Source organism: Sinocyclocheilus rhinocerous, unplaced genomic scaffold, assembly GCF_001515625.1.
Source record: "Sinocyclocheilus rhinocerous isolate Xijiao unplaced genomic scaffold, SAMN03320098_v1.1 scaffold2561, whole genome shotgun sequence".
Taxonomy (NCBI): domain Eukaryota; kingdom Metazoa; phylum Chordata; class Actinopteri; order Cypriniformes; family Cyprinidae; genus Sinocyclocheilus; species Sinocyclocheilus rhinocerous.
Window position 1 is genome coordinate 233,560 of NW_015660886.1, and position 17,000 is coordinate 250,559.

General features: G+C 42.4%; 2 protein-coding genes across 2 annotated transcripts in view; both read left to right on the plus strand.

Moving 5' to 3' along the window:
* Nucleotides 1-12,170, plus strand: part of LOC107725801 (gastrula zinc finger protein XlCGF7.1-like) — a gene marked incomplete at its 3' end in the record, with an annotated part of 24,107 nt that extends 11,937 nt beyond the window's left edge. The window contains exon 3 of the mRNA XM_016535205.1: nucleotides 11,728-12,170. Within this exon, the coding sequence (XP_016390691.1) occupies nucleotides 11,728-12,170 (443 nt within the window). The remainder of the gene's footprint in view (nucleotides 1-11,727) is intronic.
* Nucleotides 12,171-12,655: 485 nt separating this feature from the next.
* Nucleotides 12,656-17,000, plus strand: part of LOC107725778 (uncharacterized) — a 29,867-nt gene continuing 25,522 nt past the window's right edge. The window contains exon 1 of the mRNA XM_016535171.1: nucleotides 12,656-12,671. Coding sequence (XP_016390657.1) covers nucleotides 12,656-12,671 — 16 coding nt within the window. The remainder of the gene's footprint in view (nucleotides 12,672-17,000) is intronic.

Genomic DNA, 17,000 nt, shown 5'->3' on the forward strand with positions numbered 1-17,000 from the left:
ATATGATCATATTTTCTTGACCTGGTAAGGACTCTGGCCGCTGCATTTTGGACTACCTGTAGCTTGTTTATTGAAGATGCAGGGCAACCACCTAGCAGTGCATTACAATTGTCCAATCTAGAGGTCATGAATGCATAAACTAGCTTTTCTGCATCAGAAACGGGTAACATGCTTCGTAGCTTGGCAGTATTTTTAAGATGGAAAAATGCTGTTTTTGTAACATGTGAAATATGATTTTCAAAAGACAAGTTGCTATCTAATATAACACCCACATTTTTGACTGTAGAAGAAATAACAGTACATCCATCTAGATGCAAATTGTAATGTAAGAGATTTTTTGTACTGTTTTTGGTCCAATAAGTAATACCTCTCTTATCTGAATTTAATAGAAGAAAATTATTGTTCATCCAATCTTTTACATTTTTAACACACTGTGTTAGCTTAGATAATTTAGAAGTTTCATCTGGTCTTGTTGAAATATATAGTTGATTATCATCAGCATAACAATGGAAACTAATCCCATATTTTCTAATAATATTACCAAGAGGCAACATGTACAGTGCATCCAGAAAATATTCACAGCACTTAACTTTTTCCACATTTTGTTATGTTACAGCCTTATTTCAACATTTATAAATAAATTCAGTAAATAAATAAATGCATTATTTTCCTTAATATTTCTATAAACAATGCCCCATAATGACAACGTGGAAGAAGTTTGTTTGAAATCTTTGCAAATTTATTAAAAATAAAAAAATGAAAAAATCACATGTACATAAGTATTCACAGCCTTTGTCATGACGCTCAAAATTGAGCTCAGGTGCATCCTGTTTCCACTGATCATCCTTGAGGTGTTTCTACAACTTGATTGGAGTCCACCTGTGGTAAATTCAGTTGATTGGACATGATTTGGAAAGGCACACACCTGTCTATATAAGGTCCCACAATTTTCAGTGGCAGGAACTGGGAGACTGGTCAGGACCGAGGGAACATGAATGCAGCAATGTACAGAGACATCCTTGATGAAAACCTGCTCCAGAGCGCTCTGGACCTCAGACTGGGGCGAAGGTTCATCTTTCAAGAGGACAACAACTCTAAGCACACAGCCAAGATGATAAAGGAGTGGCTACGGGACAACTCTGTGAATGTCCTTGAGTGGCCCAGCCAGAAACCAGACTTAAACCCGATTGAACATCTCTGGAGAGATCTGAAAATGGCTGTGCACCAACACTCCCCATCCAACGTGATGGAGCTTGAGAGGTCCTGCAAAGAAGAATGGGAGAAACTGACAAAAAATAGCATCATAAGCTTGTAGCATCATACTCAAAAAGACTTGAGGCTGTAATTGGTGCCAAAGGTGCTTTAACAGAGTATTGAGCAAAGGCTGTGAATACTTATGTACATGATTTTTTTTTTCATTTTAATACATTTGCAAAGATTTCAAACAAACTTTTTTCACATTGTATGAAAATACAATTGTATTGTTTGTCAAATTTTGAAAAAAATAATGAATTTAATCCATTTTGGAATAACAAAATGTGGAAAAAGAAAGCACTGTGAATACTTTCCGGATGCACTGTATATTGAAAATAGCAGAGGGCCTTAGACAGATCCTTGCGGCACACCATACTTTACTGGTTGAGATGATTCCCCGTTTAAGTGAAAGTGATGTGACATGTGGCCAAGTATGGTGACCCATACTCGGAATTAGTGCTCTGCATTTATCCCATCCAAAGTGCACACACACAGCAGTGAACACACACCTTTTTTTTTTTTTGCTGCGGCGCCCGGGGAGCAGTTGGAAGTTCGGTGCCTTGCTCAAGGGCACCTCAGTCGTGGTATTGAAGGTGGGAGAGAGCGCTGTACATTCACTCCCCCCACCTACAATCCCTGCCGGTACGAGACTCGAACCCGCAACCTTTGGGTTGCGGGTTCTCTAACCATTAGGCCACGACTTCACCCAAAAGATAGCCGTCGGACAGGTAGGATCTAAACCATCTTAAAGCCTGTCCTTGAATACCCGTATAGTTTTGTAATCGATCTATGTGTATGTCATGATCTATAGTGTCGAACGCAGCACCAAGAGCCTTGGTCTGACGCAATAAGCAAATAATTTGTCATTTTAACAAGTGCAGTTTCTGTGCTATGATAGCCCGAAATTCTTCATAGATATCTTTTTTTTTTGCAGGAAGAAGCACAATTGAGCAGACACAACTTTGTCAATTTACTTTTTTTCTGTTATCATACATAAAACAAGTATAAATAGTGACTAAACACAACCCATTAATACTACATGTTAACCAGGAGTCACTCTCATGTTACTCCTTAAATCCTGAATTATAATCTCAACATCGTCTGATAAAATCAACATACATCTACACTAAAGAGCGACTATATGCAGTGGTTTTGGCTATATTACTTTTTTTGCCTCATGCAGCACACTGTCTGCGTCTGAGTAACAAACTATGTGCATATTAACAGACGAACTATGTTCATATTTATAAGCCAAAACGGTCAGTAAGCAACAGGTGTTTGGAAATGCTGTTTTGTACTAATTTATTGACAAGTCGGCTGCGGTACGGCCAACTGAATGTGCTGCTTCTCTGCCGCTCACTGCACAGAATAGATGTACTGTGCAGAATAGGCGATACTGCGCCGGGAAAGTCAGACCTCGCGCTCGCGGGGCAGTACTGGCCAAATCTTCCAACTGAACCATAGCTATGGTTTATTCAAAAAAGTCGCTAGGTTTGTCAGTATGTACCTTTTATGGAAAAAAAAGTCGCTAGAAGGGTCTGAAAGTTGCTAAATATAGTGCTAAAGATGGCAGGGGGTGGTGGATATTTGTGGTGGTCAATGTGGATATTGTGGCGGGCCGCCAAAAATAAATCATTGTATGGGAAACCCTGATAGTTCTACCCGGGCGATAAAGTGGAGCCATATAATTAATATCAGTAATATGCAGCATGCACGATACAAAATAGTGTTTGAGAACATCATAATTTTGAGGTACAATACCTATATCAGTAAGATCAATTCCATGCGATATAATTAAATCTAGCATATGATTAAAACAATGAGTGGGCCCGGTGACATTTTGCTTGACCCCAAAAGAGTTTAAGTCTGTAAACGCAAGTCCTAATGGATCATTTGTATTATCAACATGAATGTTAAAGTCTCCGACAATTAGCGCTCTATCAACACTAACCAAGAGGTCTGAGAGGAAATCTGCAAATTCTTTTAGGAAATCTGTATATGGCCCTGGTGGTCTATACACAGTAGCCAGAGCAAGATATACGATAGATTTCTTTTGCATATCTGACAGTGTAACATTAAGCAGAAGTATTTCGAATGAGTTAAGCCTTATCCTGTTTTCTGAGTAACATTGAGAATGTCACTATATATTGTTGCAATCTGATAATTGGAATCTTTTTCTGGGACCAGTCAAGTTCTTCCACACTGACTGAATCAATAATTTATTTTTGAACCTTGCCTTATAATCATTTATCATTTATGCATTTAGCAGACGCTTTTATCCAAAGCGACTTACAGTGCAGTCAGGCTATACAGTTTTTACCAGTATGTGTGTTCCCTGGGAATCGAACCCACGACCTTTTGCGCTGCTAACGCAATGCTCTACCACTGAGCCACAGGAACGCTCTAACGCAATGCTCTACCACTGACCCAAACTGTTGCTATAAAATTAGAAGCACACAATTCCCTATAATATCATTATATGCTTAAACATTAAGATTTGTACTCATGGACATTACTAAAGTAGTCAAACCTGTTCATTAGAAGGGGGTGTCACCAATACTTTTGGCAATATAGTGTATCTTTCCATAGAATATGACTGTTCATCTGTCTCCCATTTGTCAAGTGTTTGACTGAAGTCTAGAAAGCTAGTTTTTATCAGGGATGGAGCTAAACTCTGCAGGACAGTGGCCCTCCAGGACTGAAGTTGCCCTGAAATGGGAGTGTCATGACATGCAAAATGTGCAGTGTTGCAGGGTCTAATATGTAGTATGATGGGTGTTTATGTATTTTTAATTTTATGAGCTTTGTCAATGCAAGACCGTTAGTTTTATGCTTTTGCGTATGCTCTTATGTACAGCACTTTGGTCAATGTTATGGTTTTAAAAGTGCTATATAAATAAAATAGAGTCCTAAAGATTTTAATTAGCTGGTTCAAATGGGTTTGAATTAGGGTTGGAGCTGAACTTTACAGGAATGCACATAATCAGGAACAATACTGAGCTAAAATAAATGCTCAAGGGTGCATTTCCCAAAAGCATCACTAATAACTGTGGTCACCTCTTCTGTCGTGTCACAACCTAAACAGTCTAGAGTTGGAGAGGTCAGTGTCAAAAATAAAATTAAAGAATTAGGGACTATGATTTTAACCGCTGTGTTCTCCCTCTCCTGTTGGGAGCTCACAATTATCACAACGATAATTCTTTATTTAAAAAACAAATAATGAACAGAAGGAGATTCAGGTCAAAATAACAAACAAAAGTGAATCTGACAGATAGGGGGGTTAACTGGAACTTGCCTTACAAAGGAAATCCCAAATAAAATACTGGAGTCTTCCCTTACTCCCTAGCTAACTCATAAACAGAAGAAAACAGTTTCACAAATAAAAATGGCAACCCACATCCTATAGCTGTCAGGGAGTCACCGCTAACCACGCTTACCAGATCCCAATCACCGCCAACCATGCTCACCAGATCCCAATCCCCTGATTATTGATCACCACCACCTGTCTCCACTCATCAATAGCACTATATCCTTGCACTCCTCCCGCACTGTCATTGTCTAGTCTCAGACATTGCACGTTGACTACCTGACTCTCACCTGTGATACCTATCTGCCTCTAGCTCCAGCGTGCTGTTCCCCATTCTCCTCCGCTCCTGTGCTCCATCATCTCCGTGCTCCTCCGTTCCCCCGGGATCCCCTGGAAAGATAAAAGGAACTCTCTCAGGGTGCTTTCACACCTGGCTTGTTGTTTCGGAACCTGGCGCGTTTCCCTCCCTTAGCTCGGTTCGTTTGGGCATATGTGAACACTGCAATCGCGCTGGATCCGCGCCAAAACAATTGGTCCGAGATCGCTTGAATGAGGTGGTCTCGGCTCGATTGAAAACGAACTCTGGAGCAGTTCGGTTGCAGTGAGAAAGCAATCCGATCTAATGGACCAACGAACCAGGCTATATCACAATATATATTGGGTAATTACGTACGTTTCATGAAAAGCATTAGCTTTGTTGTTTTGCTAATACTTCAGAATTAACCTGTGAACATCTGTGGGTGAGCACGCCTTCGCCATTCAAAATAAAAAAGCGCACTTTTTCATTTTATAATGCCGTCTTATTGCTCTTCTACCTAGTAGGTGCATTTTAAAAATGTTTTCCCGATGAATCCTGGACTCCTGCTCAAAATAATAAATTAATATAAGGACAGCTACAAAAAAAAAAAAAGCTGTTGTCGTTCCATCCTGATGGATGACAGCCGTGACCGCTAAGTGGAATCCCTAAAAATAAACCGTGGAACTTTGACCAATGAGACAACAGTTTACTCGAGCGTGACTTGTATTAACAAATTTGGTCCGTTTAGAAACTTTGCCGTGTGAAAGCGAACCGCACCAAGAATAAAAAGCAACATTTGTAATAATTTTAATCCCCGTTTCGGAACAAAGCAATCGATCTACAGGTGTGAAAGCACCCTCAGACTCAGATAAGATGCATTAACCCTTGCAATTCCCCGCTTACTCACCTGGACCCGTTGCTCTGCTCTCTTCTGCCTGCCAGTTGTAAATAAACCTGCTGTTTGTGCACTTACCTCTGTGTCCTCCAGTGTATTTGCTGACAGAAGACCAGACCAAACGAAACAAGGACCGGGGATGTAGCCCCGAACCACCGCCACGGCGGACATCCTCGAAGAGCTGGTCAGCACTCTTCGAGCCGCTCTCTCTCCGGTCACCATCCCTCAATCTGCCTCATCCAGTCCCATGGCCCTACCAGCGCTCTACTCAGGTGAGGCGGTTGAATGTGGCAGTTTCTTACTTCAAGTCTCTCTCTTTATCGAGATGCAGCCCCAGAAGTTTATCACGGAGCGAGCGAAGGTGGCATTCCTGATCTTTCTGCTCACAGGACAGGCTTTGCTCTGGGCACGAGCCATCTGGAATTCACAGAGCAGCCTAATATAGTCCTTCGATGCCTTTTGCAGCCCACTTTAAGGAAGTCTTCGGCCAATCTAGTGGCTCACTGTCAGTCGCCGATCAGCTCATTCGCCTCTGTCAGGGCACTTCCTCGACTGATGACTATACCCTGCAGTTCCGCACTCTGGCGGCCACTAGCGGATGGAATGAGGCGGCGCTGTTGACGGCTTACCGCCAGGGTTTGGACCCCCAGATCTAAGCCATGATGGCCATATATGATGACACGGTGGGCTTAGAAAACTTCATGCAGAAGGCCGTAAAGATTTCTCAATGCCTAACCACCTGCCAACCCGTCGAGACCGCTCATTCACCAGCCTCACTCGCTGCCTGTCCTCCAGTACCAGAACCGATGCAAGTTGACTCCTATCGTCTGTAATGTGCAGAACGTGCTCGACGGCCCTGTATCGATTACCGAACCCTGAATGAACACAGCGTCAAACTTCCCTATCCACTGTCCCTGGTCCCAGCCGCCCTCGAGGAACTCTGTGGGGCTCGCATCTTCTCGAAGCTGGACCTATGGAGTGCGTACAACCTCGTTCAAATCCGGGCAAGCGGCGAGTGGAAGACGGCGTTCATAACCTGATATTCGTAGTGGCCAGAAGGGGTTATGCCGTATGGCCTGGCTAACTCACCGTCTGTCTTCCAGGGGTTCATGAACGAGGTGTTCCAGGAGTTCCTCCACCGATTTGTCATCATGTACATCGACGATATTCTGATATACTCTTGGAACCTGGCTGAACATCGCCACCACGTCACACAGGTCCTCCAGCAGCTCCGGAAACACCACCTCTACTTGAAGCTCGAGAAATGTGCATTCCACCGCCCCACGGTACAGTTCCTCGGTTACATCATCAGTGCCGATGATATTCAGATGGACCAAGGGAATGTCCAGGCCATCTGTGACTGGCCCCAGCCACAGTCTGTCAGGGAACTCCAGTGATTCCTCGGATTTGCCAACTTTTACCGCATTTCAGTCTCCTCTCAGCCCCTCTCACTTCCATGCTCCGTCGATTACCCAAGTCCCTAGCCTTGAGGGTTTAGTGTCCCTATCCCCCGAAGCTTAGGCCGCCTTCAAGAAGCTCAAGGAGGCCTTCTGCACTGCTCCCATCCTCACTCACCCAGATCCCCAACTCCCGTTCCTGGTGGAAATGGATGCCTCTACCACCGGTGTGGGAGCAGTGCTGTCACAGTACCACGGAGAGCCATCCTACCTCCATCCTTGCGCCTACTACTCTAGGAAGCTTTCCCCGGCAGAGCAAAATTATGACATCGGAAACCGGGAACTGCTTGGCTTTAGAGGAGTGGTGCCACTGGCTGGAGTGAGCGCAACACCCCTTTACTGTGATTACGGACCATAAGAACCTCGAGTATCTCCGCAGTGGCAAGAGGCTAAACCCCCACCAGGCCCGCTGGGCGTTGTTCTTCACCCGTTTCCAGTTCAAGATCACCTACCGTCCTGGAGATAAGAACCTCAAAGCTGACTCCCTGTCTCGTATCCACTCTCCCGACAAACCCACCGCACCAGAGCCGATCCTCCCTCCAGCCATCCTTGTCAGTCCTATCCAGTGGACTCTGGAAGAGCAGATCCGTGTCGCCACCCTCTCCGAACCTGCTCCGCTGGGAGGCCCAGAAGGGAAAACCTATATTCCATCCTCCCTGCGGCCAACCCTTCAGGGGCTCACTGCATGCTTCCCCGGGCTCTGGACATCCAGGCAGCCAGTGTACTCTCTCACTCCTACAAGCTCGGTACTGGTGGCCCAGTATGGCCTGGGATGTGTCCCAGAATGTCCGCCGCTACTCAGTCTGTGCCATCTCCAAGACTCCACATCACCTCCCCACTGGTAAACTGATTCCTTTGCCCATCCCACGTCGTCCATGTTCCCACGTCGGAGTCGACTTCGTGACCGATCTCCCTAACTCCGAAGGGTTTACATGCATTCTTGTTGCAGTCGATCGGTTCTCAAAAGCCTGCAGATTGATTCCCCTCAAAGGCCTCCTCACGGCCATGGAGACAGCCGAAGCCCTGTTCCAGCACGTCTTCCGCAACTTTGGCATCCCTGAGGATATCGTCTCCGACTGTGGGCCACAATTAATTTTTCAATTCAGTAAGCCTTTCCTCCGCATATCACCCCCAGATCAACGGCCAGACTGAGCGGAAGATACAGGAGATTGGGAGGGACCTCCGGACATACTGCCATTCCAACCAACACCGCTGGACCCGTTTCCTCCCGTGGGCCGAGTATGCGCAGAACTCCCTGAAACAGACCACCACAGGCCTCACCCCGTTCCAGTGCATACTCGGTTTCCAACCCCCTCTGTTTCCTTGGACAGAAGAGCCATCCGACGTTCCAGCTGTGGACCACTGGTTCCGAACGAGCGAGAGAGTTTGGGACTCAGCCCACCTCCATCTCCAGCAGGCAGTGTGGAGACATAAGGCCTTCGCAGATGCCCTCCGGTCCAACGCCTGCCTATCGCCTAGGAGATAAGGTTTGGCTCTCGACCCAGGATCTGCGTCTCCGCCTGCCCTGCAGGAAGCTGAGTCCCCACTACATAGGTCCATTTACCATCCTGAGGCAGATAAATGAGGTCACCTTCCATCTCCAACTCCCAGCCAAGTATCGTATCCACCCAGTATTCCATGTCCCACTCCTCAAACACGTGTTTCCCTCTGCCCTAGGTCCCAATGAACCCACAATGCCTCCTCCTCCTGAAGTCATGGCAGAACCCTCTATCTACTGCGTCCGGAACATCTTGGACTCCCGGCGGCGGGGCGGTCATCTGGAGTACCTCATTGATTGGGAAGGATACGGGCCAGAGGAAAAATTGTGGGTCGCCCAGGATGATGTTCTGGTCTGGATCTGCAGTCGGGCGTCAGGAGCCGCCCCTGGAGGAGGTAGTACTGTCAGGGAGTCACAGTCACCGTTAACCACGCACACCAGATCCCAATCACCGCCAACCACGCTCACCAGATCCCAGTCCCCTGATTATTGATCACCACCATCTGTCTCCACTCATCAAGAGCACTATATCCTTGCACTCTTCCCGCACTGTCATTGTCTGGTCTTAAACAATGCATGTTGACTACCTGACTCTCACCTGTGATACCTCTCTGCCTCTAGATCCAGCGTGCTGTTCCCCATTCTCCTCCGCTCCTGTGCTCCATCGTCTTCGTGCTCCTCCGTTCCCCCGAGACCCCCTTGAAAGATAAAAGGAACTCTCTTCCTCAGATAAGACGCATTAACCCTTGCAATTCCCCGCTTACTCACCTGGACCCGTTGCTCTGCTCTCTTCTACCTGCCAGTTGTAAATAAACCTGCCTTCATCCACTTTTTACAGAAACCTGGATCCAGCTCATAACGCTTAAAATATAATGTGCATATACAATAGTAAAATTCATTTATATGTTTTGACTGAACAGTTGTTGCATGTGCATCATGTAAAAATGTATTTTATATAACTAGTCCCACTAGTTGCGTTTGCATTTTCCAGAATTTTTTCCGTTTTATTTATTAAATAAACGTAAGTTTTGCCAAATTTGCCCCCTCATGTTTTGGTTATTCGAAAACTGCTGAAACCGGTTCTTGAATCGAGATCCGCTGTAGCAGTATGTGCAAGTCTGCTGAGCCGAGAACTGCTGCAACTTGAATATACAGTCGACAAAACTAAAAAGCTGAAGCATTTTTCCAACATGTTTAATAGGTTTCTACTGATTGACACATACACATTTACTTTGCACCCATAAAACCTTGGCAAACGTTTGTCAAGATTTATATCAAATTTAGAAATAAAATAAGCTGTTCCTGAAAATATCATGCATTATTGATGAAACAAATGTTTAGTTTGACAGTTGTACGATCCTTTCATTGTTTTCTATCTTTTTAAAAAAGCTGTTAAAAATGTTTCCAACATGTTTTATTTTGTTACACTTTCTGATACTCAACAAAACACTTAAGGAAAATGCTTTTTATCCCTCTGAGTAAATTACAGGCATGCTCAGCTCATCGGTCCTCAGTATCGAACGTGTCTGAAAGAAACAGTTCTCGCTTCAGTGTACTGGTGATTTGAGTAAATAACTTTAGAAAATTGTGCTGACTCGAGACGTGAACTGTTTTGAACGATTCAGTCCGATTTGGTGAACTGGTTCGACCATTCTGCATTCTTCTTGTTAAATCTCCCACTCCCATCCGGAGCATATGTAAAACCGGCTGATCCCGATTTGTGTTGGGACCTGCGGGATCCCAATCCAGTGCTCTACTGTGGGTTTTTATAAGGGCTTTCAGGGCTCCAGACTGCGACCATTTTTTCTGCCTGTGCGACTAAATTTTGTGAGCGGTCGCACTGGCACGATCACCGCGTTGTTTAACTCATAAGCGCTGCCATTTCTGTTGCATATGTGAAACATCAAACGGCAAACGAAACCGAAAGCATAACGAAACCGCGCTACTCGTTTGAACTGCACAGCACTTCCGGCAGGAGCACGAAAGCTGCGCGCAGCAAAAATGACGCGATTATTGAGGAAACGATGGATGGTTTTCATGCTAAAGTAAAGTAAAAGACCGCTTCTTAAACCAAAGGTGAAAATGTTGGTATTCTTGTGAGGAAAAAAACATGCAAGCACTGTCACCGACAGCAAGTTTAGTTTTACTTATCTTTTTGTTTTCATTTGCGTTATCTTTGCTGTTTACCTCACGTTATGCTATGGAGGCTCTCTTTTATTTTTTTATTTTTTTATTTGATTCCTCAGTGTTTGCTAAACGCTCTGTAATTTATTAGTTGGTATATAATACAGCATGTGGTGTATGCCATGCCTCGTCTTTTTCGTTTTTGTTCATAAACGTTTTGTAAGCTAGTTTGTCCTTACTGTTTTATTGTTGTTGTGCTTTTTAATTAAGAATAGCAATAAATCCATCTTTTGTTTTAATTTTAAAAAGAGAAAGGTATAGATGTAAGCAAAACAGACAATTGTCTTTTCTTGTAAATCGTGACAACAATATCGCAAATTAAAAAGCGATAGCATCCGAAGCCTGCGGCTTATAACATAGCAAACGAGGATCTCCCGTTCACAAAATTCAAATCACAAATAATACTACTAATGAAAAAGAACAGGTTGAATGTTAACCTTTTTCGTTTCCATATAACTATAAACTATGATAAAAGTTCATCAGCATGCATTGATTAATTCCATGTTGTAGCAAAAAAAAACAAAAAAAACAATTGCGACCAAATCATGTGCTTGTGCGACCAACTGAAAAAGTTAGTCACAAAAGAGCCACCAGTGGAAAGAATGAGTCTGGAGCCCTGGCTTCGATAACTGCCAGCTTGAAAGAATTTGGGATGTGTCCTAAAGAATGCAAAGAATTAACAATATTGACGAGGTTCTGAGATTCATTTTTATTTGTTTATTGGGTATAGAATCTAGAACATGCGGTTGGATTTGATGTTTTACTGTCTAAAGGCTTTAATGTCTTTGTGCCGTTAAATTGGTGTTCTCTTGTTTTTGTTTCCTTTCACCTTAGACCTGATGCCGCTGAAAGAGGAGAGTCAAGACTTTAATGAAATGGAAGAGAAAAATCAGTATGAGAAATGTCATGATTTTATGGCCAGGGAAAAATCTTTTACTTACTCACCGACTCAAAAAACAGAAACTAGATACCTTGAATTCCAGATGAGAGTTCACACTGGAGAGAAGCCTTATGCCTGCCAGCAGTGTGGAAAGAGATTTATTCGAAAAGACTACCTTAAAGTCCACATGAAAATTCACAGTGGAAAGAAGCCTTTCACTTGCAAACAGTGTTTGAAGAGTTTCTCACTAAAAGGAAATCTTAACATTCACATGAGAATCCATGCTGGAGAGAAGCCATTCGTGTGCTCACAGTGTGGAAAGAGTTTTAAACAGAAAAAGTACCTTAATGCCCACGTGACAATTCACACTGGAGAAAAGCCTTACACCTGCAAACTGTGTGGGAAGAGCTACAAAAGAAATGAAAATCTTAAAATTCACATGCGAATTCACACTGGAGAGAAGCCTTACACCTGCAAACTGTGTGGGAAGAGCTTTACAAAATAAAGGAAACCTTAAGATTCATATGAGAGTTCACACTGGAGAGAAACCTTACAAGTGTATTCAGTGTGACATCAGTTTCACATATCACACAAACCTGAAACGGCATTTGCAAACTCATTCTGGAAAGAAAATCCAAACCTCATGTCACACTGAGGAAAATGGCAATTTCAACAATCATCTGCGCATTCACTCTGAAGAAAGACAGTTCAGTTGTGATCTGTCTAATTAAAACATTACATTAACACATTCATATGAAAATTCATGTAAATGTGAGAACCTGATTGTGTTCTTTGTTAATTCCTATTCGGACAGAATTAGTTTTACATGGAGAGGTGGGATAAAGTAAGTGTTACCTGTCTGAATGTGCCATCTCCGTAATCATGATGGGCAATGTCAGTAAGATTATGGGTGACATTCTCTAAAAAGATCCAGAAGAATTACCTCAGGTAAAACTAATCCCATGCGAATATACCAGCTGTAAATATGTAAGTAAATATTTCATCTTTTACTGTTTAAAAGTAGCTTTTTTTGTGGTTTTTACAAGTATGGAGCCACTTGAAGAAGCATTCAGTTGCATTCCAGGCAGTGGGACAAGTCTGTGGCAAACCTCAAGGGTTTTCAGCATATCATTCAGATCAAAAAGAAGGTCAAAAGCACTTGTTAGAGGCACAAAACTTCTTTTAGCTTTAGGTAAGTGCCTAATCCCATCTGAATAGGGCTTTACAGAATTCCTTTACAACAGAGTTCCCTTACAAAAAAAAGAAGTTTATTTAAAGGGTTAGTTCACCCAAAAATGAAAATTAGCCCATAAATTAAAAGCAAAGGAAGCAAAGTTTCCTTACTTTAGCAAAAGAAAACCAGTTTCCTCTTGGCTTATATCGAAATCCTCCGACATTCTTCTTTACAAATCCTTGTTTTGTACTTATAATAAGTGACCATTGTTTGTTTTTGATCTCTCCGCTGCGCTTCCGCGTGCGTTCTGAGCGGCGCATGCGCAACGCCTACCTCATACGTCATCAGCCCGTAACTGCTTCCGTGTACGACTGTTGGCGCAAGCTAGATTAAAGTGATTATTACGTTTTGAATATGAATATTTTTCTTACAAAAATGCATCGATTTGCTACAGGAGGCCTTTGTTCACCCCCCGGAGCCGTGTGAGATACTTTTTTTTTATGGATGGGCGCATTTTATTTAACTTCTTTTGGACTGATGCATGCAACCCCTGCTGAGTGGCATTAAACAGCTTGAAAGATCAAAGACCATTTTTAATATAACTCCGACTGGATTCATCTGAAAGAAGAAAGTCATATACACCTAGGATGCCTTGAGGGTGAGTAATTTGTGGGCTAATTTTCATTTTTGGGTGAACTAACCCTTTAAGTGTTTTATTAGTATACTTCGTTTCAACTAAAAATAGGGAAGTATACTTCTAATCTACACAGGTGAAGAAGCAGAAACAAGCGATAGAAGCATATAACATATAAATCAAAACTGCCTAATGTTACCCAATGAAATGTTGAACCCATGAAGAGGAAATGACTGTGAAGCTCTGAGGGTGTTGATGTACTCTATCTAGTCCATATATATTTTGATCATCGATCCAGATGTAGCCTTTAACAAAAGTATGACTTTTTTCCAGCTTTTTATTCAAAACGTTGCTGTTTTATGAAACTTACCCACATTCAAGTGTTGATTAAAAAAATAATGTGTAACACTATAATAAAATGTTTATTGATTTTTTAAAAGCAGAGGTTCAGTTCTTTCATTTGATATGCTGTATGTTCAGATGTTGATACAACAGAAAATTCTGGGGGCCATGAAACTTTTGTGAAAAATGATCAAAAATGCTGCCTCTGGCTGGCAACTTTTAAAAAAGAGCTGGCAGGGAAAGAGTTAGAGTACAGTGAAAGGTGTATTTCAAGTATAAAATGCCTAAAATGGAACATAGTAGTATACTTTAAGTTAATTTAAAGAAACTTTCAGCATTTACATAATAGTATGTGCACAGTTTACCCAGCATAAAATGAGAAATCAGACACTGCATCAAAAGGCAATTGGTATAAAAGGACAATGAATTCAACCTGAAACTCCAGCTTTGAATGTAACTCAAGTCCATGAATGGCAATGCAGTGTACACAAACACAAGTGAAGGATTGCTGACAAAAATGCAATTCTGATAATGGCTTTAGTACGGTGGTCGAGAGAGCTCAACGCACTGCAACTTAAGAAAACACATGGAAATAGAAAAATCACCAGCAAATTAAGAGAACATCTTCATCAGTTTGACAACATATGTGCTGCAAATACTCGCAACACAACCAAAAACAAAAATGCGCTGCAAAAACAGAAACACGCTGCAAATACTCACAACACAACCAAACAGAAACGTGCTGCAAAAACAGAAAAACACTGCAAAAATTCGCAACACAACCAAACACAGAAACGCGCTGCAAGTAGCACACTGCAGACACCCACACTGTTACAACTTGAAGATTCTGACCTCCATCCTTATCAAGAGTACATCGTAACAGATAATCATTCGGAATGATGTAAAGAGCATGATTTGCATTTTATATTAATAGATTTTGCTTCATTTCAGAATGGCTACAATGAAACATCTTCCTTCTGTCCATGTCCAGTGTTCTCCCAGCTTACTGGCAAGTTACTCTGCACTCTAAAGGCTTGTACAGTGGCTATGGTACCTCAGACTTCTTCGCCAACACTCCTAGATAGGATGTCTGGAACCAGGTGACACTGACCCTTTCTACACCTTACAGTAAAGCTCTGATGTCTAACTGCCCATCTTGTTAGTCGTGATGAAAGATTTTGGTGATTAAAATCCCAAGTAAGGGCAGAATGGTTGGTTATTATCTCAAAATGACATCCTTTCAAATATGTCCCCCACTTTTTTTAACTGCCCAAACATTCTTTTTCAGCCATAGAGTAAGCCTTCACTGCATCATGGAGAAGTCTTGCTACATAGGCTATTACACTCTCTCCTTGATCAGACTCCTGGGTTAGCACTGTCCCAAGGCCAAAGTCACGTACAGAGTCCTTTTTTTAAAGCATGCAGAGGTGTGATACATTCTGAGAAATGAGGAATAAAATGATGGTATCAACCTGCAAGGCCAAGGAACCTTTACTCATTTTTCGTTCTTGGGTACTGTAAATTCACTTATGGCCTCCACTTTTGATGTGTTAGTCTTTGCTATGCTGGACTCCTCCATCCCTACCTGCCAGTATCTGCTTCTCAAGTCCAAAGTACTAAAGATGGTAACTCCTAAGAGTGAAGGAATGATGTCACTGATTTGCGGAATAGGGAAAGCATCTAGGGGAGTTTTGGCATTCAAAGCTCGGTAGTCGATGGAGAAACGCATGCTTCTGTCTTTCTTGGGTACAAGGACTACCGGCGATGCCCTGGTGGTGATACGGTGGGTGATGAAGGAAGTAAATCCAACAAGCTCAACAACAAACCTTTAAACTGTCTTTTATGATCTGTTGAACTGACTAGATCTTTTATCATAGTTACTGAGGCTTTGGTAATTTGGACAGTATCTGTGAGGATTTTCAGTCAGGATTTAGACCGTATCATAGTACTGAGACTGCTCTCATCATCGATCATGGTTGTATTTCTCTATTAGTGCTACTGGATCTTAGCGCTGCATTTGACACTATCGACCACAACATTCTTTTGAGTAGACTACAAAATTATGTTGGCATTATTGGAATTGCATTGGCATGGTTCAAATCTTACTTATCTGGCTGTCATCAATTTGTAGCAGTGAATGACGAGGTATCATACCGATCACAAGTACAGTATGGAGTACCACAAGGCTTAGTACTAAGACCGTTGCTTTTCACGCTTTACATTTTACCATTAGGAGACATCATCAGGAAACATGGTGTTAGCTTTCACTGTTATGCTGATGATACTCGGCTCTATATTTCTTCGTGGCCTGATGAAACATACCAATTCGCAAAACTAACAGAATGCATAGTTGATATAAAAAGACTGGATGACTAGTAATTTCCTACTGCTAAATTCTGAAAAAAAAAAACGAGGTTTTAATTATTGGACCAAAAACCTCCACATGTAATAAGCTAAAACACCGTCTAACACTTGATGGCTGCTCTGTTAATTCTTCAAGATTCAAGATTTTTTATTTGTCACATACATGGTTATATAGAGCAGTGTTTCCCAACCGGGGTGCCGTCTGTCGAGAGCAGGGGTGCCGTGTAAAAAAAATAATTTTTTAAATTGCTAAAATGTTCAAAAAAGCATATATTATATAATATCCATTTCTGATGTCGCCAATAATTAGAGATGCACCGAAATTTCGGCTGCCGAAAATTAGTTCACCGCTCAGGTTTCACTTTCACGTGGTGTGACGCTCTGCGTATTATCCCGCTCTATGCGTGTGTGCTCCACTCAGTCGCTCACGGCCCATGTGACTGCTCCACTCATATACCGTTCATGCTCATCGGAACAGCAAAGTCCACTCAAAAATCAAGCTGACAGGAAACATCGATGTAGTACAGTATTGTTTCTGTCTACAATAGCCCTACTGTGTTGTAACATGGTGTGGTATATGGGCAACTCTGGTAACGCTGCCCTCTCATTCATTGATCTGCTAACCGTTATGCTCACGTGTCCTCTGATAATACGGTAATAGCTTTCTAGGATTAAACATTATTTGGATAATTGGTAAAAAAAAAAAAAAAAAA